The sequence below is a fragment of the Salvelinus namaycush genome, chromosome 32, assembly GCF_016432855.1.
Source record: "Salvelinus namaycush isolate Seneca chromosome 32, SaNama_1.0, whole genome shotgun sequence".
Lineage (NCBI taxonomy): Eukaryota > Metazoa > Chordata > Actinopteri > Salmoniformes > Salmonidae > Salvelinus > Salvelinus namaycush.
In genome coordinates, this window is record NC_052338.1 from 23,901,145 (window position 1) to 23,929,143 (window position 27,999).

The 27,999-nt window shown below is 47.6% G+C and overlaps 1 protein-coding gene across 1 annotated transcript; it reads right to left on the reverse strand.

Annotated features, from left to right (window-relative positions):
* On the reverse strand, positions 1-27,999 carry LOC120027353 (protein tyrosine phosphatase type IVA 3). Its single transcript, XM_038972267.1, has 5 exons — positions 27,408-27,999; positions 25,074-25,166; positions 17,000-17,130; positions 5,492-5,566; positions 1-797 (listed from the first exon to the last, which is right to left on the reverse strand). Exons 1-5 carry the CDS (start codon positions 27,510-27,512, stop codon positions 680-682), a joined length of 522 nt encoding a protein of 173 aa, XP_038828195.1. The 5' UTR covers positions 27,513-27,999; the 3' UTR covers positions 1-679.

The following is a 27,999-nucleotide window of genomic DNA, read 5'->3' on the forward strand; positions in this document are numbered from 1 at the left end:
GGTTATGGTTGGGGTTAGGTAAGGGTTAAGGATGGTGTTGTGGTTAGGTAAGGGTTATGGTTGGGGTTAGGTAAGGGTTAAGGATGTCCCAAGGATTCTGGATAGCATTAACCTTGGAACAAGGAGTGAACAGAAAACAGCTCAGTCCCCCTACTGTAGGCAGAGAGATAAAGGGCAACCAGGCACAAACATTTCCCCCCCTATGATTCACATTGGTTTCATATTCATACAGCCAAAGCTGTCTCCCTTTCAGACAATGATTTGAGGCGTTACCACCATTTGGTAGCAAGGGGGCGTTGGAGGTACAATGACAAAGTCAACTGCAAGTCAAATAATTTGCAGCGAGGCACAACCCCATGGTGATGACGGAGTTCAATGTGTCAACGTCCTGTGCCCCTTTCACCATCCATTCCAAGCTACCTCCGGCTGGCTCTTGGATAAAAAGTCAGATTCAAGGAGGGCTTGATCCATGGGCCCCCTCAGTAAGAGCCATCTTTAGGCACCAGGGAGACTCATCACACCCTTCCCTTGGTGGAGCTGCTTAGCTCAGTTCATGATTCATAGTTCTCATAGTTCAGCCACAAAGTGCATTGGCTGTGGATTCGTCCATCGTCGTTATCCATTCAGGTCAGATCGATCAGGTGGCAGGCAGTTGATTGGCTGAGGATGGAAATGGGGGTCACATGATGCAGCACTTGTTCTTGAAGATGTGTGGGTCTTTGTAGCGCAGTCTCTGTTTGGGGCGGTACTTCTCCAGGTAGGTCAGCTGCTTGCTGTTGATCGCCCCTCTGCGCTTCCTGTAAAAAAATACACATTTATATAAGGAATTGGCAACCTTCTCATTCTGAGAAATCTTCTTATCCAGGTAGGCCACTTGAGTTCAACATCTAAACATAGTGAGCAGGCTATGTTGTTCAAACAGTTGGTGATGGACAGGAGGGTGTGTTCATACATGGGTTAGCTGGCAACATCACAAAAACAATGTGCACACTTCAATGTGGTGGAAGTCCATGAATTGTTGTGATTCTGGATGGTCAGATGGCTGGCAACAATGGCAAGAAACTTCCATGTGGGGAATCATAAGTGGCTAATTTCAGCTAGTTTCATCTTGTTCTTGATACCATGTCTTGTTTTGAGGGGTTTTGACTGATGTCATGTCAATGCTAATATGACCAAATTTAATAGCTAACCAACAACTGTAAGGATGTATGTGAGAGACAAGTGCTCATTGTGCAAATGTATTTATGTTTTCAATAAATATTGGAGACAAAATATAGTTTATATGTTGTCAACATTCTAAGTCAACCCGTCTGTTTTGCCCCACAGTTGTGCACGCATTGGTTTTGTTGCTAAACAACCAACCCGTCTATACAGTTCAACTGTTCTACCTACATCCAAGTTAGCTAGACTTTAAATATTAAGATTAGCTGGCTACTCACTAGCACGTGGGCTTGTGCTTGATAGATTGTTTATGAGACCTGTGTTAATTTTCTATAATACCTGCTAACAGAAGTTTGTCATTATTAGTGGATGTGCATGGTTCTGGTAAAATGTGTAAGAAAAATTGCATTTTCATAGACAGACTTGAAAGCCAGATCAGTGATTATTAATAAACAAAAAGCAGGTTAAACTATTTTGGTAAAATAATTTAATTATTATAGTTGTGGAAGGCTTATACACTAAACAAAAATATAAACGCAACATGTGAAGTGTTGGTCCCATGTTTCATGAGCTGAAATAAAAGATCCCAGAAATTTGTCATATGCACAAAAATCTTATTTCTCTAAAATGTTGTGCAAATTTGATTACATCCCTGTTAGCGAGCATTTCTCCTTTGCCAAGATAATCCATCCACCTGACAGTTGTGGCATATCAAGAAGATGATTAAACAGCATGATCATTACACAGGTGCACCTTGTACTGGGGACAATAAAAGGCCACTCTAAAATGTGCAGTTTTGTCACACAACACAATGCCACAGATGTCTCAAGTTTTGAGGGAGCGTGCAATTGGCATGCTGACTACAGGAATGTCCACCAGAGCTGTTGCTAGAGAATTTAATGTTCATCACCTCATGTTTTAACATGATAATGCACGGCTCCATGTCATAAGGATCTGTTCACAATTCCTGGAAGTTGAAAATGTCCCAGCTCTTCCATGGCCTGCATACTCACCATACATGTTTAGCATGCTCTGGATCGACGTGTACGTCAAAGTGTCCCAGTTTCCGGCAATATTCAGCAACTTTGAAGAGGAGTGTGACAACATTCCACAGGCCACTATCAACAGCCTGATCATCTCTATGCGAAGGAGATGTCGTGCTGCATGAGGCAAATGGTGGTCACACCAGATACTGACAGACAGATTTTCTGATCCACGGCCCTACATTTTTTAAAGTATCTGTGACCAACAGATGCATATCTATATTCCCAGTCATGTGAAATCCATAGATTAGGTCCTAATGAATTTATTTAAATTGACTGATTTCCTTATATGAACTGTAACATCTTTGAAAATGCTGCATGTTGCGTTTATATTTTTGTTGAGTATACAGTTGAAGTCAGAAGTTTACATACACCTTAGCCAAATACATTTAAACTCAGATTCTCTCAATTCCTGACATTTAATTCCAGTAAAAATTCTCTGTTTTAGGTCAGTTAGGATCATCACTTTATTTTAAGAATGTGAAATGTCAGAATAATAGTAGAGAGAATTATTTATTATCACATTCCCAGTGGGTCAGAAGTTTACATGCACTCAATTAGTATTTGGTAGCATTGCCTTTAAATTGTTTAACTTGGGTCAAATGTTTTGGGTACCCTTCCACAAGCTTCCCACAAATATTTGGGTGAATTTTGGCCAATTCCTCCTGACAGAGCTGGTGTAACTGAGTCAGGTTTGTAGGCCTCCTTGCTCGCACACGCTTTTCCAGTTCTGGCCACAAATTGTCTATAGGATTGAGGTCAGGGCTTTGTGATGGCCACTCCAATATTTTGACTTTGTTGTCCTTAAGCCATTTTGCCACAACTTTGGAAGTATGCTTGGGGTCATTGTCCATTTGGAAGACCCATTTGCGACCAAGCTTTAACTTCCTGACTGATGTCTTGAGATGCTGCTTCAATATATCCACATAATTTTCCTACCTCATGATGCCATCTATTTTGTGAAGTTCACCAGTCCCTCCTGCAGCAAAGCACCCCCACAACATGATGCTGCCACCCCCATGCTTCACGGTTGGGATGGTGTTCTTCGGCTTGCAAGCCTCACCCTTTTTCCTCCAAACATAACGATGGTCATTATGGCCAAACAATTCCATTTTTGTTTCATCAGACCAGAGGACATTTCTCCAAAAAGTACAATCTTTGTCCCCATGTGCAGTTGCATACCGTAGTCTGGCTTTTTTATGGCGGTTTTGGAGCAGTGGCTTCTTCCTTGCTGAGAGGCCTTTCAGGTTATGTCGATATAGGACTCGTTTTACTGTGGATATAGATACTTTTGTACCCGTTTCCTCCAGCATCTTCACAAGGTCCTTTGCTGTTGTTCTGGGATTGATTTGCACTTTTCGCACCAAAGTACGTTCATCTCTAGGAGACAGAACACGTCTCCTTCCTGAGGTATGACGGCTGCGTGGTCCCATGGTGTTTATACTTGTGTACTATTGTTTGTACAGATGAACGTGGTACCTTCAAGCATTTGGAAATTGTTCTCAAGGGTGAACCAGACTTGTGGAGGTCTACAATTTTTTTCTGAGGTCTTGGCTAATTTGTCAAGCAAAGAGGCACTGAGTTTGAAGGTAGGCCTTAAAATACATCCACAGGTACACCTACGACTCAAATGATGTCAATTAGCCTATCAGAAGCTTCTAAAGCCATGACATAATTTTCTGGAATTTTCCAAGCTGTTTAAAGGCACAGTCAACTTAGTGTATGAAAACTTATGACCCACTGGAATTGTGATACAGTGAATTATATGTAAAAAAAATCTGTCTTTAAACAATTATTGGAAAAATTACTTGTCATGCACAAAGTAGATGTCCTAACCGACTTGCCAAAACTATAGTTTGTTAACAAGAAATTTGTGGAGTGGTTGAAAAACAAGTTTTAATGACTCCAACCTACGTGTATGTAAACTTCCGACTTCAACTGTATATAAAAAGAGAGCGAGAGCGAAATTGTTGCATTTTATATTTTTGTTCAGTATATTTAGCCTAGGTATAATTTTATATTATTCCTGACTGTTGGAAAAGTAGTGTATCGACCTTTATTTGTGCAACAAAGCTTAATTTGAGAAAATCAAGTAATTTTTTTATAATTTATTTCACATTTGTTTATCCATTTCACTTGCTTTGGCAATGTAAACATATGTTTCCCATGCCAATAAAGCCCCTTGAATTGATATATATCATGAATTGCTCATCAATTAAAAAAAAAAAAATCAAGATATGATTTTTAGGCCATATTGCCCAGCCCTAGATCAAAATACCTAATCTGATTCTGAAGAGGTTGAAATCCTCTCATAATAGGGTCATTTAATCAAACAAATACAGATACATAAGTCATTTAATCATAGTCAAAGAATAGTTTGTCTCAACTCAAGAGCAACAACCCACTGGGCACAGATGTCAATTCAATGTCTATTCCACATTGGTTCAATGCAGTGGTGTGGATTTGAGTCCCATGACATGGACTTAAGACTCGACTTGGTAGAAAATAAAATAACTTTGAGACTTGACTTGGAGCCTCAAGACTCGGGACTCGACTTTGACTTGAGACTGATCATTTGAATCTCTATGGCCAGGTTTTGTAACGTTTTGTCGCTCATTTTGTGGCACAGTCTCTGTGGATTAAGCTACTCCATGCAGCCAGAAAGAGTATCACACTTGCAAAAAAACCTAATTGGCTAGTGAAACGCACACTCGGGACACTGATTGGACAAGTAAACTGTCAATCAACACAGGTCGGGTGAGCTAGCACAGTGAGAAGGTTTTGGGGGGGGGGGGGGGGGGGGGTGAAACTGAATCTGGTCACTAACATAGGCCTATGGCATTGCACTAAATTCTTGTTTCAAAAACATAATCTGTGCTTCAGAACCAAAAAGTTGCGCATCTTGACTGTTGACCAATGACCAAGCATCAACATTGGCGAGCAAAGGCGGGCTCATATATCTAGATTAGCGACCAGAAAGCGATTGTTTTATTTTGTAACTTGCTTGTGACTCGAATAATAGTGACTTAGTCCCACCTCTGGTTCAACGTAATTGAATTGAAATGACGTGGAAACAGCTTTGATTCAACCAGTGTGTGCCCAGTGGGAAGTTGCATAACATTACTGCAGTAGATGATGATCAAGCAATGGTTTGATAGAACAAAAGAAAAGAGAAGACTATAAAGTGAGGGAGGGAGGGAGGGAGGGAGGGAGGGAGGGAGGGAGGGAGGGAGGGAGGGAGGGAGGGAGGGAGGGAGGGAGGGAGGGAAGAGAGCGGGGATACTCACTGTCTGATGAACTGGATGGCATCCTCATACTTCATCCCACTCTCGATCAGTGCCAACGCCACCAGCACCGGGGCTCTGCCAAGACGGAACAAGCACAGCAGTCCCAGTCAAACTACTACTAGCTGATTACCTGCACCAACTGATATAAAAAGATCTCTCTTTCTTTGATTACGTTCCAGATGGGACGCAAAGGGTCCCTAAGCATAGCCTTGGGAAGTAGGGGGTGCTGAGGGTGGGACATAGAAAGGCTACTCCATGTTTGAAACAATACATATGTGCCTGTAGTTGGCTGTGTGTGTGTGTACACGGTCCCATTCACAACCTCTTCAAACAGCACAATCCTTGCAAGGCACGGACAGAGCCATGTGCTTTAAGCCAGACAATCTTCCACTTCCAGTAACCAGTTTAATCCACAAAAGCTTTAGCTCAACACTGCTTCCTAATAAGGTGAAGGGAAGGGGGCTCGTCCGCTATAAACTCTGAATTTTGGGGTCTTTTTAATGACGAGGGAGGATAGAGATTTCTAAGTCGCCACAAAAACATGGCAGTTCTCAGCATAACCAGGAGCTGACTAACAGATCAATCTGCGGCCATCAAGATGTTTACTGTTAGACACACAAATCCAAAAGACTTTACCTAAACTGAAGCCTGCAACCCCCTTTTAGTGAGCCTCCCCTCATAAGAAAAGGGTACAAGTGCTGAAAAAGCGTTTCCCCATCTGAAACATGTGAAAAGAAAGTTGGTCCAAGAAAACATTGGCACCCTTTCAAAAGCTGAGGCTAGCTCCTTGGGGAGGAAGAGACGTGCGTCAGAGATGGGGTTTCACCGCCCCCAAACCAGACCGCCAGGGGCGGTGGCCCCTCCCCCCCACGTCACTGTGTTTTATGACTTTACCCCCCACTACATTCTGTTGAGCCGTTTGTTTCTGGTGTTCAGGTGTGTGTGTGTCTCCTACAGTATACACTTCAAGCAGCTACACTGTGAGTGTGTATGTGTGTGTGTACATGCGCGCCACACACTCAAAGAAGAAGAATGGCAGCAGCCACACAGTGTGTATGTGTTTATAGAAAGACTGATCAGTATAATACTGTAACGACCCGGTATTGTGTTCTGTGTTTGTGGGTGTGTTATGGTTCTCATGGCTACTAGCAGGGGTTAAATATGTCAGGACAGATGGAAAGGTTGGGGGGGTATGATGGGTAATCCCGCGGGATTTGGAAATGCATAAATAGGGATTACTGTCTCATCTCTCTCTCTTCTGTTCGGGGCCTTGATCTGTTCCTATGAGAGTGACCCTTAACTCGACATGGTATAATTGTGTACGTTCGGCATTTAGCGGCGTGGGCTGTGGCCTGAACAATAGCCCAGTTTAGGAATAAACCTGTGTTCTGACCTGCACACCTAGAGTCCGTCTCTTTTCTCTTTAATGACCCAACCGGGTCATTACATTGGCGTCAGAAGTGCTTTCGAACTACGGGATCGAGACTAGGCGAGTTAGCTGTTCAGTATAGGCCGGGTTGGCTTTAGCGTGACTCGCATCTACGGTCATGATGCTTGGGGCGAGGCGGAAAATTAAGGAAGAGTCGGACAAAGTGTCCGTTGTGGGCTCGGGGGTACCCGGTCGGGAGGGTCAGGCGGCGACTGCCGTAGAAGGGCTGGAGAGCCACTTGGCGGGAGTTAAATTGTCAGTCAGCAAGATGGCAGAACTGGCGGGTTTTCCTTCACACCGCTCGAGAGCAGACGTCACGGCGACGGGGATATCGACGTCACCGGGTGCGGAAATGGCTGGGCCTGCTTGTGTAAACAGTGATGGCAGCGGCCTATTGCCATTAGCCACGGTAGCGGCTAAACTACCAAAGTTCAATGGACAAGGTAAATGGGAAGTTTTTTTCACTCAATTCGAGTTGTTGGCTAGAGCCGGGAGGTGGTCTGACGAGACGAAAGCGTTACAGCTTGCCCTGAGCCTGGCAGAGGAGGCGTCGGAATGCCTGTTAACGCTAGCCCCGGACGAGAGGGGCGACTACGGTGCGCTAGTGGAGGCATTGGGGGGCCGTTTCGGCAGCGACGCGCAGCCCAACATGCTGCGGATTGAACTGAGTAACAAAAAGAGACTTCAGGGGGAATCATTAAAGGCGTTGGCAAGTGGTATTCTGAGCCTGACCAGGCGGGCTTATGCAACTATGCCGATTGGGGTGCAAGACGAGCTGGCACGGGACAGTTTTATTAGAGCGCTCTCTTCCACCGAACTGGGTAAGCATGTTCAGATGGCGGACCCACCATCTCTGCGGGCTGCAGTGGAGATAGCCAGGAAGAGGGAGCTGATCTGGGGTGAGGGAGTGAGAGTGGAAGTCGCCAGTCAACCAGAGGTGAGAGCAGCGGTGGCTGGGGTGCCAGGGGTCACGCAACCAGAGTGGGTTGACGAGTTGGGCGGGCTAGTCAAGACTGCTTCGCTTGTCATGGAGAGGGGCTCCAGGCAACGTCGCAGTGTCAGCTCAACTCCTATTGTCTGCTGGGGTTGTGGCCAGCCTGGCCACATTCAGCGGGAGTGTGGCAGATTCTCCCGTCACCAGGGAAACGACAGCGGGTTCTCGCGCAGGGGGCAGCGCGGGCCCACCCCCCCGCCCCCGAACCCACTGTAAGCAAAAGAGGTACCCAGCAGCGCAGACAAGAGGGTGGGGACCTGCTCCCCCAGGGTGTAGCTGCCGCCGTGTTTCCTAGTCCGGTAGTTGTGGTGGGACGTACCACCGTTGGGGACTTCTGCAATGTCATCGTCAAGGTAGAGGGGGTGGAATGTTTGGCCCTGGTCGACACGGGCTCTACAGTAACCCTGGTGAGACCAGACATACTACCTGTGGGGGTGCGGGTGGAGCCGACCCTTGTCCAGCTACGGACTGTCACGGGGGAGCTAGCCCCCATGTTAGGGAAGTGTCAGCTATCTGTGACTGTGGGGGGGAGAACTGTGGGGTGTCCGGTGTGGGTAGCAGCGGTGCAGGACCCCTGTATACTGGGAATGGACTTTTTGAAAAACTGTGGGGCTCAGTTGGACTTAGCGTCGGGCACTTTGAGGCTGTCGGGGGGGCCCACAGTGGGAATGTCGCCTTCGGGAGGGCCAGCAGGGGGCAGGGCTGTCCCTCCGTCTTCCTCCAAGCTTGCAGAAACTCCACCGGTCATCCCGGCTGCTCCCTTGGTTGTTGTGCCATCCCAGCAGCTGTCTCCGGCGGCGACGGCCTTCACTCCCCATCATGGTGCAAGCACAGGCAGCCCAGTAGCCCAAAACACACTGGCTCCTTCAACCCATCAGCCCGACGGGGGGAAGGAGGAAGCTATCGACGCCGTCGAGGCTGTGTGGCTGAAGAACTGTCAGGGTCTGGATGAGAGACAACAGAGACAGTTAAAGCAGCTGCTGTTGGACTTTAAAGATAGCTTCGCTTGGGGGGAAGATGAGGTAGGACAAACGCACCTAGTTCAGCACGAAATAGACACTGGGGACGCCCGACCCATTAAAATTCGGCCCGTCGTATTCCCCTTGCCAGGAGGGAAGCAGCAGACACAGCTATTGTTGACATGTTGCGGGCTGATTTCATTGAGCCATCAGATAGCCCATGGTCCGCGCCGGTCGTCATGGTGCCTAAGAAAGGGGGTAAACTTAGGTTTTGTGTTGACTACAGGGGCCTAAATTCTGTCACCACTAAAGACTCTTATCCCCTACCGAGGATTGATGAGTCGCTAGACCACGTGAGAGGGTCCTCGTGGTTCTCCTCCCTTGATCTGCGCAGTGGCTACTGGCAGGTGCCCCTCTCGCCAGGGGCACGTGAAAAAACGGCCTTCTCCACAGATAGGGGCCATTGGCAGTTCAAGGTGCTGTGCTTCGGGCTCTGTAATGCTCCTGCCACCTTTGAGAGGCTCATGGACAGAGTGCTGGCGGGGGTTCCGAGAGACGAGTGTGTTGTGTACCTAGACGACATATTGGTGCACGGCACATCGTTTGAGGGGGCACTGGGGGCAATTAGGCGAGTGTTGGAGAGGATCTCGGGGGCGGGGCTAAAATTACATCCGGGAAAGTGCCATTTCATGCAAAGGGAGGTGGCGTTCCTGGGGCATCAGCTGGGTGGTGAGGGCATCAGCACGATGCCAGACAAAGTAGAGGCTGTGAGGGGGTGGCCAGTTCCAGGGGGGAAAAAAAGAGGTTAAGAGCTTCCTGGGGCTGGCATCCTACTATCGTAGGTTTGTGAAGGGGTTTGCGGGGGTAGCGGCTCCTTTGAACCACCTTCTCAAGGAGGACACTGTTTTTCAGTGGACCGAAGAGCACCAGCGGGCGTTTGAGGCCCTCAAACGTGCCCTGATGGAGGCCCCTGTCCTGGCCTCACCAGACCCGAACCGTCCGTTCATCCTGGACACCGACGCAAGTAATGAGGGTTTGGGGGCTGTGCTGGCTCAGCGTGGTCCTGATGGGGAACACGTAGTAGCTTATTACAGCAGAACTTTTGATAAGGCTGAAAAACGCTACTGCGTGACAAGGAGAGAGCTTTTGGCTGTCGTGGCAGCAGTACGCCATTTCAAGTACTACCTGGGGGGCCTGCCGTTTGTGGTCCGGACGGATCACTCCGCCCTGCAGTGGCTTCTCTCCTTCAAGGAGCCAGAGGGTCAGATTGCCCGCTGGCTGGAGGAGCTGCAACCCTACGACTTCCAGGTGGAGCACAGAGCCGGCCTTCGCCACAGCAATGCAGACGCCTTGTCCCGCCGCCCGTGTGCTGAGGATGGCTGTGGGTACTGCGCCAAACGGGTGGAGCGAGAGAGAGAACTGTGCAGGGAGGAGGGAGTCACCGCCACGGTGAGTCAGCTGAGTGTGACAGAGTGCCGGGAGCTTGAGGATGTGGACGTTGGGGAGTGGAGGCGTCGCCAGGAGGAGGACGCAGAGCTGCGTCCTGTGCTGCGGTGGGTGGAAGAGAGAAGACGACCGCCGTGGGGGGAAGTAGCCCCTCTATCACCAGTCACCAAAGGACTGTGGGCTAAATTCACAGTCCTTAGAGTGGCTGAGTGAGTGCTCCAGAGGGGGTGGAAAAAGCCAGCGACTGGAGAAATTACGTGGCAGGTAGTGGTGCCCAAAAGGCTGCAGGGGAGCGTGTTACAGCAGCTTCATGGGGGAGTAGGCGCAGGGCATTTTGGGGTCTCCAAAACGTTAAAGCGCGTGCGTAAAGGCTTCTATTGGGCCAGGCACAGGAGGGATGTTGAGGACTTTTGTAGGCAGTGCGACAAGTGTGCTGCTAAAAAAGGACCTCCAGGTCAGTCACACGCCCTCCTACAACAATTCCCAGTAGGGGAGCCCATGGAGAGACTGGGGGTAGACATAGTAGGGCCGTTTCCAACCACAGACAGCGGTAACAGGTGGATTCTAACCGCTATGGACTACTTCACCAAGTGGCCGGAGGCTTACGCTCTCCCAGACCAGGAGGCGGGGACAGTAGCTGATGCGTTGGTGGGGGGAATAATCAGTCGGTTTGGGGTGCCACAGTCTATTCACAGCGACCAGGGGAGAAACTTCGAGTCACGGGTGTTCTCAGAGTTGTGTAGACGGTTAGGCGCGGAGAAGACGCGCACTACTCCGCTTCACCCCCAGAGTGATGGGCTGGTGGAAAGATTCTTATTCTTATGGCGTGTAGGTCGGCTGTTCAAGAATCGACTGCGTGCTCCCCAGCACTACTAATGTTAGGTCGTGAGTTGCGCACCCCAGCCGAACTGACGTTTGGCCACCCTCCTGATAATGACGACGGGGTTTTGCCTGGCCCGAACTATGTGTGTCGTCTGCAGAACCGGTTAGAAGCGGCTCACACCTTCGCAAGAGAGCAACTCGAGAACGCAGGGGTGCGCCAAAAGCGCCACTACGACTCGCGCGCTAGGGGGAGGCACTTTGGAGCGGGAGAATGTGTGTGGCTTCACAACCCCACGCGCAAGAAGGGGCGGTGCCTAAAGCTGGACAGTGCATGGGTGGGGCCGTGTCTGGTGATAGAGAGAGTGGGGGAGGTGACGTACCGGGTGGAAGTCCCTCCACGGAGCAGAAAGGTGGTGGTCCACCGGGATCGATTGGCACCCTACAGAGGGAGGAAAATGGTAGGGAATGGGAGTGAGGTCTCTGATGTGAGCCCACGGGAACAGTCTAACGAGGAGACTCTAGCGCAACCTGAGCCTGGGGAGGGGGCTGCTTCTTCGGAGGGCGCTGGAAATGACATTGGGGCAGAGGAGTGTTCTGGGGGTTCACCGGTGAGAGTCACGGGGAGGCCCAAGAGACTGATGCGACCTCCGGGTCGTTTTAAGGATTTTGTTGTGTAACCCTAGGGGCTAGGGTTTAGAAAGGGGGGGGCTATGTAACGACCCGGTATTGTGTTCTGTGTTTGTGGGTGTGTTATGGTTCTCATGGCTACTAGCAGGGGTTAAATATGTCAGGACAGATGGAAAGGTTGGGGGGGTATGATGGGTAATCCCGCGGGATTTGGAAATGCATAAATAGGGATTACTGTCTCATCTCTCTCTCTTCTGTTCGGGGCCTTGATCTGTTCCTATGAGAGTGACCCTTAACTCGACATGGTATAATTGTGTACGTTCGGCATTTAGCGGCGTGGGCTGTGGCCTGAACAATAGCCCAGTTTAGGAATAAACCTGTGTTCTGACCTGCACACCTAGAGTCCGTCTCTTTTCTCTTTAATGACCCAACCGGGTCATTACAATACTGTCATATTGTTCAAAAACGTGACCCAGTTGGGCGGTTGTTAGCTACAAGTCACTTTCTCCCTTCACAGCTTCTGAGAGAATGGAGGGAAAGTTAGCCTATCCCTGCTGCAGAAACTGAGGGGTGGATCCAGGGTCATCTCTAGTTATCCTTCGCTGAGAGCTGGGCTGGGGCCTGATATAAACACTCAAAGGAACAGCATGGAACAGCAGATTCAATTATAGGGTATTAGCTCCCGCTCCTCTCCGACTGGGGCCGGGCCTGATCCCAGCAAAAAGGTCATGGAAAGAGCCCAACGTTTGCATGTTATAGCGGGAACCGCAAAAACAAATGCCTCCGAAAGCTTCCTTCCTGTTTCGTCTTCAGACTCCCCCGGTGCCTCTAATAATACTGTGGGATTACTGCCTTACTGCGGCACCAAGGGGACGGTTGGTGTTGACTTTGGCCCAGTGCTAGGCTAGAGGGGGGGGGGGGGGGTCTAGGTCTACAGACATGGGTCTAGAAAGAGGGTTCAGTTTGATGTGGTGGACACCTCACAGTTAGCCTGGTCCCAGATCTGTTTGTGATTTCTTGTCCACTCCTTTGGACATGTCACGCCAGCACAAACAGATCTGGGACCAGGCAACCTCACTGTGGCTGTGTAGAGGGAAGCTCTGAGCTAGAAGGATACTCGGTCCCATTATCTGGCTCTCAGAAGGCCGCTCTCCTTTCCCTGGAGATGTGTGTGTCCCCAATGGCACTCTATTCCATATACAGTGTACAGGGAATAGAGGGCCATTTAGGTGCCCATCCTATTCTTGAACCGGTAGAGGTGTCAGCAGCAGAGGGTCCTCAGAAGAGGAAGGGGAGGACCCTCCTACTCAGTGATTTTTGTTTTGTTTTTGTGTAACATACTTTTTAGATAAGACTATACTAAATATATTCACATCCCCAAATAACACTCCTCCAAGTCAAGGTAAGCATTCGGTTTTATACATTTATTGCCACTTGGGCACGCCGGTGTAACTGCTAAACTGCTTGCTGTACACTGTACTGCGTGATTGTAGCGGGATTACTAATGTGTTAGATATAGTAACTATGTTGGCTATGAGATTAGCTAATATGGTGACAACGATGTAGGGTGTGTGTAGCGGTTATGGTATGAAGGCTTGGAAAGGTTTTTTCGCCTGGTCACAGACAGCTGTAGTGTTGTGCACAACTGAAGGGAAAAGGTGAGAGGAGGAGAGCGTGTAGATGCGAGAAGGAATTATACAACGAGCAAAGTGATGATGCTGTTCGTATGTGACTGCTATGAAAGTCAACTTGTGTGCAGATGATCAGGGGTGTATTCATTCTGCCGATTCTAGTGAAAAACGTTTCTTAAATGGAAGCAAACAGAATGAAACAGGGATAAACCTATCTGCATTTCTCCAATAGAAACTCTTTTGCAACTGTTTGGACTAATGATTACAGCCTAGTTCAGCTAGATGCAGGCAAGAGTGTGCAAGGCGATATTGAATGAGTCACCTTGATTTCTCCAATTGGTCTCTCGACCTGTGTGCACCTACGTTTTAAACTTTCATTCGTAGACTAGGTTGTAACAACCTCATGATGGGTATAGGGAAATTTGAGTATAATGTAGTAGCTTAACCTATCGATGTTACATTGAACTGGGTGAATGGAATATGAATGACAGTCATCCAATATGCTCTAATAGAAATAAGGACGTGCTCATAAAAAACAAATGAATCCTCCATGATCTTAAACAGCACCAACTGCCACTGGGTGTTGGGTACAGTTAGTTGGTTAAACCTGGGTTAAGGGGGGCTCATTCTGACTGTCAGATTAACATGGTAAACACTGTGCAAAGCTCAGTCTTTGCAGTGACAGTCAACACAACCTCTTGGGTCCTGTTCCCCGTGATACCTTGATCAACAATGCCCCCTTGATCTGATTATAAGCAATGATAGGCATGATGACTCAAACACTGTTGTCCATTCACATCAAACTAAATGAACTACTTTATTTTTCACACATTTTTCACATATATAGTCTCCCCTATATATCCCAGGTGTAAAGGTACAGTCTGGGATTTGTGAATCTGATCAGTAGTCATTTTCAGATGAAAGTAAACAAAGTATCCCTTACATACCCAGTCCAGCCACACAGTGCATCCTACTGGACCCCTACCGAGCATCCTGCTGGACCCCTACAGAGCATCCTGCTGGACCCCTACAGAGCATCCTACTGGACCCCTACCGAGCATCAAACTGGACCCCTACAGAGCATCCTGCTGGACCCCTACAGAGCATCCTGCTGGACCCCTACAGAGCATCCGGCTGGACCCCTACAGAGCATCCTACTGGACCCCTACCGAGCATCAAACTGGACCCCTACAGAGCATCCTGCTGGACCCCTACAGAGCATCCTACTGGACCCCTACCGAGCATCAAACTGGACCCCTACCGAGCATCCTGCTGGACCCCTACAGAGCATACTACTGGACCCCTACAGAGTATCCTACTGGACCCCTACCGAGCATCCTGCTGGACCCCTACAGAGCATCCTACTGGACCCCTACAGAGTATCCTACTGGACCCCTACAGAGTATCCTACTGGACCCCTACAGAGCATCCTGCTGGACCCCTACAGAACATCCTACTGGACCCCTACAGAACATCCTACTGGACCCCTACAGAGCACCCTGCTGGACCCCTACAGAGCATCCTGCTGGACCCCTACAGAGCATCCTGCTGGACCCCTACAGAGCATCCTGCTGGACCCCTACAGAGCATCCTGCTGGACCCCTACAGAGCATCCTACTGGACCCCTACAGAGCATCCTACTGGACCCCTACAGAGCATCCTGCTGGACCCCTACAGAGCATCCTGCTGGACCCCTACAGAGCATCCTGCTGGACCCCTACAGAGCATCCTGCTGGACCCCTACAGAGCATCCTGCTGGACCCCTACAGAGCATCCTACTGGACCCCTACCGAGCATCAAACTGGACCCCTACAGAGCATCCTGCTGGACCCCTACAGAGCATCAAACTGGACCCCTACAGAGCATCCTGCTGGACCCCTACAGAGCATCCTACTGGACCCCTACCGAGCATCAAACTGGACCCCTACCGAGCATCCTGCTGGACCACTACAGAGTATCCTACTGGACCCCTACAGAGCATCCTGCTGGACCCCTACAGAGCATCCTACTGGACCCCTACAGAGCATCCTACTGGACCCCTACAGAGCATCCTACTGGACCCCTACAGAGCATCCTACTGGACCCCTACAGAGCATCCTACTGGACCCCTACAGAGCATCCTACTGGACCCCTACAGAGCATCCTGCTCGACCCCTACCGAGCATCCTCCTGGACCCCTACAGAGCATCCTGCTGGACCCCTACAGAGCATCCTGCTGGACCCCTACAGAGCATCCTACTGGACCCCTACAGAGTATCCTACTGGACCCCTACAGAGCATCCTGCTGGACCCCTACAGAGCATCCTGCTGGACCCCTACAGAGCATCCTGCTGGACCCCTACAGAGCATCCTACTGGACCCCTACAGAGTATCCTACTGGACCCCTACAGAGCATCCTGCTGGACCCCTACAGAGCATCCTGCTGGACCCCTACAGAGCATCCTGCTGGACCCCTACAGAGCATCCTACTGGACCCCTACAGAGCACCCTACTGGACCCCTACAGAGCATCCTACTGGACCCCTACAGAGCATCCTGCCTGGACTCCTACCGAGCATCCTTCTGGACCCCTACAGAGCATCCTGCTCGACCCCTACCGAGCATCCTCCTGGACCCCTACAGAGCATCCTGCTGGACCCCTACAGAGCATCCTGCTGGACCCCTACAGAGCATCCTCCTGGACCCCTACCGAGCATCCTGCTGGACCCCTACAGAGCATCCTGCTGGACCCCTACAGAGCATCCTGCCTGGACCCCTACAGAGCATCCTGCTGGACCCCTACAGAGCATCCTGCTGGACCCCTACAGAGCATCCTCCTGGGCCCCTACAGAGCATCCTGCTGGACCCCTACAGAGCATCCTCCTGGACCCCTACAGAGCATCCTCCTGGACCCCTACAGAGCATCCTGCTGGACCCCTACAGAGCATCCTGCTGGACCCCTACAGAGCATCCTACTGGACCCCTACAGAGTATCCTGCTGGACCCCTACCGAGCATCCTACTGGACCCCTACAGAGCATCCTACTGGACCCCTACAGAGCATCCTGCTGGACCCCTACAGAGCATTCTACTGGACCCCTACAGAGCATCCTGCTGGACCCCTACCGAGCTTCCTGCTGGACCCCTACAGAGCATCCTGCTGGACCCCTACAGAGCATCCTACTGGACCCCTACAGAGCATCCTACTGGACCCCTACAGAGCATCCTACTGGACCCCTACAGAGCATCCTGCTGGACCCCTACAGAGCATCCTACTGGACCCCTACAGAGCATCCTACTGGACCCCTACAGAGCATCCTACTGGACCCCTACAGAGCATCCTACTGGACCCCTACAGAGCATCCTACTGGACCCCTACAGAGCATCCTACTGGACCCCTACAGAGCATCCTACTGGACCCCTACCGAGCATCCTACTGGACCCCTACAGAGCATCCTACTGGACCCCTACAGAGTATCTGTAATTTGAATATGCCTTTTTTTAATCCAAAGCGATTTACAGTCATGCGTGCATACATTTTTACGTATGGTCGTCCCGGGAATCGAACCCAATATCCTGGCGTTGCAAGCACCATGCTCTACCAACTGAGCTGGTCCCCTCACCTGCCCAGTCCAGCCACACAGTGCACGGCCACGCAGCAGCCCGGATCTTCCAGGAAACGAGACCTTAGCAGACTCAGCCAGTCCTCCACCACCTTAGAGGGAGGGGGCGCACCGTCGTCAAACTGCCAGTCCTGGGGAGAGATGGAGAAATAGTGTTAGACTGAGATCTTAGGTTTCAAAAACGCACGAGTGGCGCAGAGGTCTAAGGCACTGCAGACCCTGGTTCGATTCCAGGCTGTATCGCAACCGGCCGTGATTGGGAGTCCCATAGGGCGGCGAACAATTGGCCCAGCGTCGTTAGGGTTTGGCTGGGGTAGGCCTTCATTGTAAATAAGAATTAGTTCTTAACTAACTTGACTAGTTAAATAAAGGTTAAGTAAAATAAAAACATTTAAAATTATGTTCCTGGGAACTGGTATGGTTTGGAATCTTATGTATATTGTTTTGTAATGTTGTGTTGACTGTACTGTAAATGTTCTTTGTTGTAATTTTCAAAGCTTCATAAACAAATAAAGTCATTCGAAATGACCGATGACCACAGTGGTGCAAACATTGGTTTGTATGCCACTGCAATGCCAAGCACAGCACACCTATCAGTAAACAGAAGGAGCAGGCATCCTTTCATCTTTTGATTCAACACAGGGTAGGGTGACCTCATTTTGAGGTTGTGCGAGTGAGCCATAGCCCCTCTATAGATATCTAAGTCGCTCTGGATAAGAGCGTCTGCTAAATGACTTAAATGTAAATGTAAATCTATATGTTAGAGACAGTTCACCCTATCAGCAGCCTCCAGCCTAAGACATACATGGTTTATGGTACAGATTTGATTTAGCACAGCTGCCTGGGGACAGAGGGGTACAATACAGACGCAGATACAAAGCAGATAGAAACACACACAGACAAACAGACAGACATGACGCAGGAGTCAGGAGGGTAGTGACGAGATAGGTGAGTGCCAGTCAGTCAGTGATTAGAGGCTTACTCACAGCAGCCCAAGGATGAACCATGGATACTGATCAGCCATAGTGGTCTGGACCCAGGGCCTGTTGATCTCCAGCCATAGTGGTCTGGACCCAGGGCCTGTTGATCTCCAGCCACACAGTATCAGCAATAGTGGTCTGGACCCAGGGCCTGTTGATCTCCAGCCACACAGTATCAGCAATAGTGGTCTGGACCCAGGGCCTGTTGATCTCCAGCCACACAGTATCAGCCATAGTGGTCTGGACCCAGGGCCTGTTGATCTCTGGCCACACAGTATCAGCCTTAGTGGTCTGGACCCAGGGCCTGTTGATCTTCAGCCACAGTATCTCCAGGGAGGGAGGGACACACCTGGCTGTCTGGGGAGATTTTATAATGCACGACTGACTCATACATCTTAACAATAGTCCCACATAGCTACAACAAATACACAATGCAACCACACACAGACACACACACACGCAGAGCCATGTAGAAGAACAAACAGGTATTAGAACAAAACAGTACACACACACAATTTGGTTTCAGCAGGTGTCTGTCATTTACAGTAAACAGTGTGGAATTACCACAGTAACACCTTCTGAGAGAGGAGATCGCCTCATCACACCACTGGACTTAGGAAAGCCGACACATACATACATACGGGCACACAGATGGACGCACGCACAAACACAGACACGGAATCAGCCACCACCACAACAGACCAGTTCTCATTTGGGGGTTAGACTATTTATTTGCCTGAGCTGTGTCTTACACTGTTTTCCTGTGGTATTAGCATCAGCTCCTGAAGGTTCAATATTTGCAGTGTAGTACATGTTGTAAGCTGCTGCATGATGTTGGCTGAGGTAATGTGGGCTCAACAGGGCAGGAACCACAGCAGCACTGGCCTACTTTGGGGACGAGGTATGGGCACACACATATACGCTTGCCTCGCACGCTCACGCACGGTTCCATTCAACGTGACCTTGGAATGCTTTTTACAATGTCAAGATAACCTGCAACAATTCCATGCCCTCAACACACACAATATACAACACTGTTCACTCATTACCTATACCACTATGAGGCCCTAGCTTTGAAAGCCTGTAGCCAAAGCAACTCACTGCATCAGAGCGACAGTGGAGAGGAGACACCGGATGAACAAATCACTACAGATTTCCAATCAATTCCTAGTTAACAGTTATATCCCCATCCAGTTTACATGTCTTCAGCTGAAAAGCGCCACAAACATCCCCCATTTTACATGACAACAGTTATTCAACAATTGAAGCAGCAATTAATAATAGCCATCCTCCCAGGGCTATGATAACAGAGTACAGCTCTATCCGTCTGTCTGGTCCTATAGCTTCATTGTTGTTGATATTTTGTGTCACTGGACAGCAGAATTGGTGTCAATTCCAATTTAATTCCAGTAAATTCAATAAGTATACTGAAATTCCAATTCCAATTATCCTAAATGATTTTCAATAATTGGGTTTACTTTTCTGAATTGACTGGAATTTAAATGGAATTGACCCCAAGCTGATGGCTTGATCGTGTACAAGCCTTTAACTAGATCTCTCCAGATTTCCCCTATATCACTACGGAGACAGAGGAAGGGGAGGGGAGAGGTAGGCAACTCCCTCCCATGCACTCACTTCTGTTTTTCAAGACTCTGGAGAGCTAGTACCAATTGCCATGATCCTCAATGTTTTCCAGTGCTCTGGCAGAAAGCTAAGTACGGCCTTCACATAAATAGCAGTCCATGGTCTTGTGCTTACGTAACAGCATACCCTGTAAATCTCTCCTTTCATAACCACACTATTCACTGAGAGAAAGAGAGAGAGAAATATAGAGTGAAAGAGAGAGATTAAAGAGAGAGTGAAAGAGAGAAAATAGAAAAAGGAACAAATTTAATAGAGGAGGCCACGCGGGGTAACCAGACTCTGCAGCTGCCATGGCAACAAAGGAACGTTGATGTACTGGTAATCAGAAACACGTGTCTTCAAGTTCAGTTACAGATACCGGTCTGAGTTATGTGCGTGTGTGTGTGTGTGTGTGTTTAAGAGTGACCCAGATGAGTCTTTGAAAGGGTTTGGGCTGCTTTCAGGTTGTTGGGTGTATATCAGTATTGATGTGTGTATGTGTGTTTGTTTACGAGCATATAAGGACCGGGCATGCTCTTCCAGGAACTGGCCCCCAACCCCATTGCCCTCCTCTGAACACAGAACAGTCTGTTTGATAACCCTCTGCCTCCTCCTTCCCTTAGTGGAAATAGTCAGTGGCGTCAAACAAACTCGACCAAAGAATGACGAAAATCATGAAATATGAAAGGAAAACGTACATATTATGGCGGCGCCGATGATTCAGCACTGCTAAATGGACAGCGTCTTTGCACAGGTAGGTTGTTTAGCAACAAAACCGACACATGTGCAACTATGGGGCAAAACAGACAGTTGGTTTAGAATGTTGACAACATGTAAACTATATTTATTTTTATTTATTTAACCTTTATTTAACTAGGCAAGTCAGTTAAGAACAAATTCTTATTTACAATGACAGCCTACCAAAAGGCCTCCTGCAGGGATAAAAAATAAACAATTAAATAAATACAGAACAAAACACACATCACGACAACACCACATAAAGAGAGACCTAAGACAACATGGTAGTGACACAACATAACAACAACATGGTAGCAACACAACATAACAACAACAACATGGTAGCAACACAACATGGTACAAACATTATTGGGCACAAACAATAGTGTTTTCAATGCACTTGTTGTCTAACATATAGGGTTGCACATTTTGGGGAATATTCAGAGGTGGAAACTTTCTGTGGGAATTAACGGGAATATATGCAAATTAATATTAATACCATTTAAATGTAGATGTTTTTTGCATTGGATATATTTACCATATATGGAGACAGAAATATAAACCTTTTACCTTATCATAAGTAGACATAATTGCAAATTATTAAATCCTTCAATAAAAAAAAGATATATATAATAATTTAGTTACGAATTGAACTTTAATTAAATTAGTTGACTCTTCACATAGGATGATTTCACTGAATAACAAAGGGGATATTGAATGATCCCCAATGATCCATCGCATCTCCCAAAAACATTTTCAACATACATCTGTAAAATGAAAGTCTAGAAACTAAAGCTTTGGTTGTCTTCCTCTCAGGCTTCCATGTCTTCTCCCTGGACCTCCTCAATTTCCACCTCTTGAACATCAGACTCTGAGGCCTCATCTTCACTGTCACTTTCCAACCTTGTTGAGGATGACTCGTTGTCAGGCTCAAAAAGCCTCAAATTTTCTCTGATGGCCACCAATTTTTCTATTTTTCAGCCTGTTGCGTGCTTTGGTGTGTGTGTTTCCAAACAAGGACCAGTTGCGCTCTGAGGCGGCTGATGTTGGTGGGATTTGGAGGATGATGGAGGCAACAGGGGAAAGAGCCTCAGATCCACAATGTCCCTTCCACCAGGTGGCTGATGAGATATGTTGGCACGACTGCCATATTGCATCTCCATCCCAAAGCCCTTGCTTGGAAGTGTACTTCGCCAGACTGACAAGAACCTTGCCCTCCTCCAGGCCAAGGTGGCGAGACACGGTAGTGATGACACCATAGGCCTTGTTGACCTCTGCACCGGACAGGATGCTCTTGCCAGCATACTTGGGGTCCAACATGTACGCTGCGGCGTGTATGGGCTTCAGGCAGAAGTCTTCACGCTTTTTGATGTATTTCAGAACTGCAGTTTCCTCTGCTTGGAGCAACAGTGAAGTGGGCAGTATGGATTTCTTCTCTTACATCTGAAAGCAGAGTCTGAACATCAGGCAGGATGGCATTGTCTCCCTCAATCCGTGCAATGGCTATTGCTATAGGTTTCAGGAGTTTCAGGCTGCTTACCACTCTCTCCCAAAATACATAATCCAGGAGGATCCTCTTGATGGGGCTGTCCATAATCGGCAGACTGTGATATGGCCATTTCTTGGAGACTCCTTCCCCTCCAGGAGACTGTCAGACATGATGACAACACCACACCTACGGGTGTTGCTGGGCAGCTTCAATGTGGTGCTCTTATTCTTCTCACTTTACTTGGTGAGGTAGATTGCTGCTATAACTTGATGACCCTTCACATACCTAACCATTTCTTTGGCTCTCTTGTAGAGTGTATCCATTGTTTTCAGTGCCATGTCCCTGAGGAGCAGATTCAATGCATGAGCAGCACAGCCAATGGGTGTGATGTGAGGGTAGGACTCCTCCATTTTAGACCAAGCAGCCGTCATGTTCGCAGCATTGTCTGTCACCAGTGCAAATACCTTCTGTGGTCCAAGGTCATTGAGGACTGCCTTCAACTCATCTGCAATGTAGAGACCGGTGTGTCTGGTGTACCTTGTCTGTGCTCTTGTAGAATACTGGTTGGGGTGGAGATGTAGTTAATTATTCCTTGCCCACAAACATTAGACCACCCATCAGAGATGATTGCAATACAGTCTGCTTTCTCTATGATTTGCTTGACCTTCACTTGAACTCTGCATCCAGCAAATGAGTAGATAAAGCATGTCTGGTTGGAGGGGTGTATGCTGTGCAAAGAACATTCAGAAATCTCTTCCAATACCCGTTGCCTGTGAGCATCAAAGGTGAACCAGTTGCATACACAGCTCGAGCAAGACATTCATCAGCATTTCTCTGTCTACGTTCCTCCATTGAGTCAAAAAAACTTCTGATTCCAGGAGGACCATGAGCTGTTGCTATCGATAAGGTGCCTGATTCATCATTTTCACCTCAAATAGAAGTAGAGGGACTTTTGTCAGAGGTTCCTTGTTGTGAGCGCTGAGGGAACTTTATGCACTTGGCCAGATGATTCTGCATCTTTATTGCATTCTTCACATATTATTTGGCACAGTATTTGCAAAATGTACACAGCTTTTCCTTCTACATTAGCTGCAGTGAAATGTCTCCACACATCAGATCGTTCCCGTGGAATTTTCCTGTAAAGATTTGTAAAAAAACAACAAATACAATTCCATGTACAGATAAAGAGTTAAGCAGTTAAACAACTCCTTTGTAAGATAAATGCTTTAAAATGAAACATGTATGGAAACAGGTGAATTAACACTCTTCAGTAAGCAGGCTCAAGCAAGCTAAAACCCACATCGTAGCAAAAACTAACTAGCAGAAAATGTTAAGTCAGAAATGATGTAAACACACTTTGCTGTAGGCTACTATACAAAAAAAATATATACAAAAAATCATGCATGTCATAAAATATATTCACCCCACTCAGTATTGTAATCAAAACTTACCAGAAAGCATGTAGTCCTTGGCTCAGACAGTGTAGTAGTGTGGGCTCAATAGCATCTCATTAGTGTGCAAGATCTTGAGAATCAGCTGTACATGTGATGGAAGAATGCACTGTGCATGCAGAAGGTTGCAATTCCATTGAATTTGTGATAGTTTCACCAAAATATGCCACAAGACCTAAAATTGACTTATCTGTATCACACAAAAAAGGTTCACCGTTATAAACTAACTTTTTTGATGAATTTAGGCAGAATTCCCCAAATTCCCGGGCTTAACTCCCATGGAAAATTTCCGAAAAAATTCTGGATATTTACCGGTAGGTTTCCGACCTTTTGCAACCCTACTAACATACATACGTTTCTGTCATATTGGCATTGAGATGACATCAGTCAAAACACCTCAAAACAAGATGGTATCAAGAACAAGATAAAACTAACTGAAACGAACCACCTACGATTCCTCACATGGCAGTTTGTCATTGTTGCTAGCTATCTGGCCATCCAGAGTCACAACAACACACTGCCTTCTGCCCCATTGAAGCGTTCACATCATTTTCGTGGCGTTGTCAGCTAACCCGTTTATACTGGAGCTCTGTGGCATGGCCCTGAATGGACAGCACCTCCGTATAGTAGCCAGCTATAAAATTATTCCATTTGTGTGCGGTTACACATTTTTTGGGTCACAGTTAGGTAGCCTACAATGTGTATATGAAAATCATAACTGGCACAGATCTTTAGAAATGGTAAATTGGCACTCCACATGAAAAAAGGTTGCCGACCCCCTGCTATAGGCTATATGAAGCCATCCTTGTGGAACTGCTCTTACACGGTCTGTCTCCTGCGTTCCCCACCAACACTGTCTCATTGCTTTGCATCCAGAGATGAATACCAGCTAATTTCTGCATGTCTGCATTATTCGCCAGGGAAGGGAAATATTCTGCGAATATTGAAGCATTGTTGAGTTAAATGCCAAAATCAAATTCAAAGCAATAGGCGCACTGCATAATGTAGCCTTTATTTAACTAGGCAAGTCAGTTAAGAACATATTCTTATTTACAATGACGGCCTACCCCGGCCAAACCCGGACGACGCTGGGCCAATTATGCGCCGCCCTATGGGACTCCCAATCACGGCCGGATGTGATGCAGCCTGGATTCGAACCAGGGACTGCAGTGACACCTCTTGCACTGAGATGCAGTTCTGTAGACCGCTGCAGCACTAGGAGCCCGAGTGTTTCAGCGGTCTGTCTAGCTAAACAGCTGACCAGCAAAGCAGATGGCCCCGTCTCTGCTCCCTGCCTTCTAAAAGTGACAGAAAAGGTGCGCAGGCTGGCATGGTCTTAAAGTCAGCCATTTAATACTATAAACAGCGGTTGAATTTTAAATCGGGACTGGAATGAATTCAGCCCCCCCCCCCAAAAAATGTAACTACTTAAAATGTGGGGTTTTGAGCTAGGGTATGGCAACTATCATACCCTATCATAAAAACAAAGAGAGTCACACACTCCATATGTGTAAACTCCCAGTCATTTATTGGGTAAAACACCTCACCTCACCTGTTTTCTTCAGGGTAATGTCATGAATGCTTGAACCAGGTTATGTAGACAAATAGCGCAATCAGTGCAACCAATGACAATACCCTACCATACCCGACTGAAACCCCTGGAATCAGTACTGGAAGTCCTGTCCACGACCGAAACACTCCGCTCTACCCTGCTCTTCTCTTCACAGTGCGTGTGTGTTTGTGTGTCCACTTCACAATGAAGTGTGAGGGACGTGACCTTGGTCTGTACTCACCACCACAGTGATGCCATCCTTCTCCAATGGAGCCTTATCATAGGTGACCTCACACACTCTCACTACCGTCGTGGCTCCGTACTTCTTAAGGTCCTACAGTGGAGGAAGGAGGGAAGGAGTTCCATTGAAAAATAACTCACACTGTGTGTCTTTTGGGGGGCGGGGACATGTGTGTACAAAAATATAGCCTATACACGTGCATGGACCCATACTCATAGCAGTACAGCAGGCTGATTTAGTTACTTTAAGGGTTCTGTCTGTCTGTCTGCCTGGGACGGTCGTTCTGTTTGCCTGGGACGGTCTGTCTGTTTGCCTGGGACGGTCTGTCTGTTTGCCTGGGACGGTCTGTCTGCCTGCCTGGGACGGTCTGTCTGCCTGGGACGGTCTGTCTGCCTGTTTGACTGTTTGTTTGTCTGTTGCCTGCCTGTCCGTGGCATTGCGGCACTCTTTAAGATAGGGCACGTGGCCCACATGTGGTTCTGAGAAGGGCAGCCTTAGTTCTGCTATTGTCTGACCGCGCGACACGCTCCTCTCACTGCCCGTGCCAAGAGACCGACGTGGCAGCGGGACACATCGCCATGGAAACTGGAGCAGCCAGCGCACCGTTGTCATCATCAGATCCTCTCTATAGTCTGTGCTTTTTTCTCAGTGTCAACACCTTTCTTAACCTGTTTGGGATAGGGGGCAGTATTTTCACGTTCGGATGAAAAGCGTGCCCAAAGTAAACTGCCTGCTACTCAGGCCCAGAAGCTATAATATGCATATTATTAGTATATTTTGATAGAAAACACTCTGAAGTTTCTAAAACTGTTTGAATGATGTCTGTGAGTATAACAGAACTCATATAGCAGGCGAAAACCTGAGAAAAATCCAACCAGGAAGTGGGAAATCTGAGGTTTGTCGTTTTTCAAGTCATTGCCTTTCGTATATACAGTGTAAATGGGGTCATATTGCACTTCCTAAGGATTCCACTAGATGTCAACAGTCTTTAGAACCTTGTTTCAGGCTTCTACTATGAAGGGGGAGCGAATAAGAGCTGTTTGAACCAGGTGTCTGGCAGAATGCCTTGAGCTAAGTCACGCGCGCAGCCGTGAGAGCGAGCTCTGTGTTCCTTTTCATTTCTAAAGACAAAGGAATTGTCCGGTTGAAACATTATTGAAGATTTATGATAAAAACATCCTAAAGATTGATTCTTTACATCATTTGACATGTTTCTATGAACTGTAATATGACTTTTTTGACTTTGTCTGGACTCGCGCCTTGTGAATTTCGATTGGTGAACTAAACGCGCTAACAAAAAGGAGGTATTTGGACATAAAGATGAACTTTATCGAACAAAACGAACATTTATTGTGGAACTGAGATTCCTGGGAGTGCATTCTGATGAAGATCATCAAAGGTAAGTGAATATTTATAACGCTATTTCTGACTTTTACTGACTCCACAACATGGCGGGTATCTGTATGGCTTGTTTTTGTGGCTTAGCGCTGTACTCAGATTATTGCAAGGTGTGCTTTTTAAAAAAAAATCTGACACAGTGGTTGCATTAAGGAGAAGTATATCTTTAATTCTATGCATAACACTTGTATCTTTTATCAAAGTTTATGATGAGTATTTCTGTAAATTGATGTGGCTCTCTGCAAATTTGCCAGATGTTTTCGAGGCACAACATTACTGAACATAACGCGCCAATGTAAACTCAGATGTTTGGATATAAATATGAACTTTATCGAACAAAACATACATGTATTGTGTAACATGAAGTCCAATGAGTGCCATCTGATGAAGATCATCAAAGGTTAGTGATTAATTTTATCTCTATTTCTGCTTTTTGTGACTCCTCTCTTTGGCTGGAAAATGGCTGTATGTTTTTCTGTGACTAGGCCCTGACCTAACAATCATATGGTGTGCTTTCACTGTAAAGCCTTTTTAAAATCGGACACGATGGCTAGATTAAAAAGAAGTTAAGCTTTAATTTGGTGTATTGCTCTTGTGAATGTATGAAAGTTAAATATTTCTAAAAAATATTTTTTTGAATTTCGCGCTCTGCCATTTCAGCGGATGTTATCGAGGGGCCTAGCCTTAAGAAGTTTAAGATAGGGCCTTGGAGCAGTGTCAAGAAGATGTGTTAGTGGAAACAAAGCCAAGGAGAGAGACAGAAAAACAAGGAGAGAGAGAATAACAACATGAAGAGAGGGAAAAAAATAGGGAGGATGAGAGGGAAAGAGAAATGGGAGAAAAGAACTAGAGGGAAAGAGAGGGATGTATGGAGAGAGAATCATGAGAAAAAACATATTAGCAGGTCTAAACGAGCGGGGATAGAGCGGTCCTCACCTCGATGAAGCTGTTGAGGGTGGAGTTGGTGGGGTTGTGCGTGATGAGCAGCCGCATGTTCTTGTAGCACACCTCAGCCGGCGCCGGACGGTTCATACGGGCCATGTTGACAACCCTTACCCAGCTGGGGGTGCGAACGCAACACGGACAGGGACGCAAGGGGACCACAAACTGGTCGTCCACGGTGGCCACGGTCGCTGGTGGGCTAAACTCCTGTCGCCTTTAACCCTGCAGACGTTCTCAGTCCTGTCCCTCCTTTAAGAAGATAGATAAATACAAGTCTGTCCTCAGGTTGGTCAATCCTTGGGAGGGTCACTGTGGTTGGTTTAGATGAGGTCTTGGGGCTTTCACTGAAGAGTAGTGGAATAGTTAGTCCAATCACCCCATTAGGGTTCCTGAGAGAGGGTCTTAGAGTGACAGACCTAGGGTGTGGAGAGTCCTGGGAGGCAGGGAGCCCTCGATGCGTTGGTACCCAGGGATCAGTGCAGGGTATTAGGCGGAGAAGGCAGAGCAGTGGGCATCCTCCCCTGGATCAGCCTATGCTCTGGGATGTTGAGCGTGGCAGTAGTCTCCAGTCCTCTGCAAGAACGCC

Bases quoted from the DNA above. Each gene is read 5' to 3' on its own strand.
- LOC120027353 (XM_038972267.1), bottom strand. From the start codon at position 27,512: ATGGCCCGTATGAACCGTCCGGCGCCGGCTGAGGTGTGCTACAAGAAC. The intron at 25,167-27,407 runs GTGAGGACCGCT...CCTCCACTGTAG, and splicing joins CCCTCAACAGCTTCATCGAG to GACCTTAAGAAGTACGGAGC. The intron at 17,131-25,073 runs GTGAGTACAGAC...ATCTCTCCCCAG, and splicing joins AGGATGGCATCACTGTGGTG to GACTGGCAGTTTGACGACGG.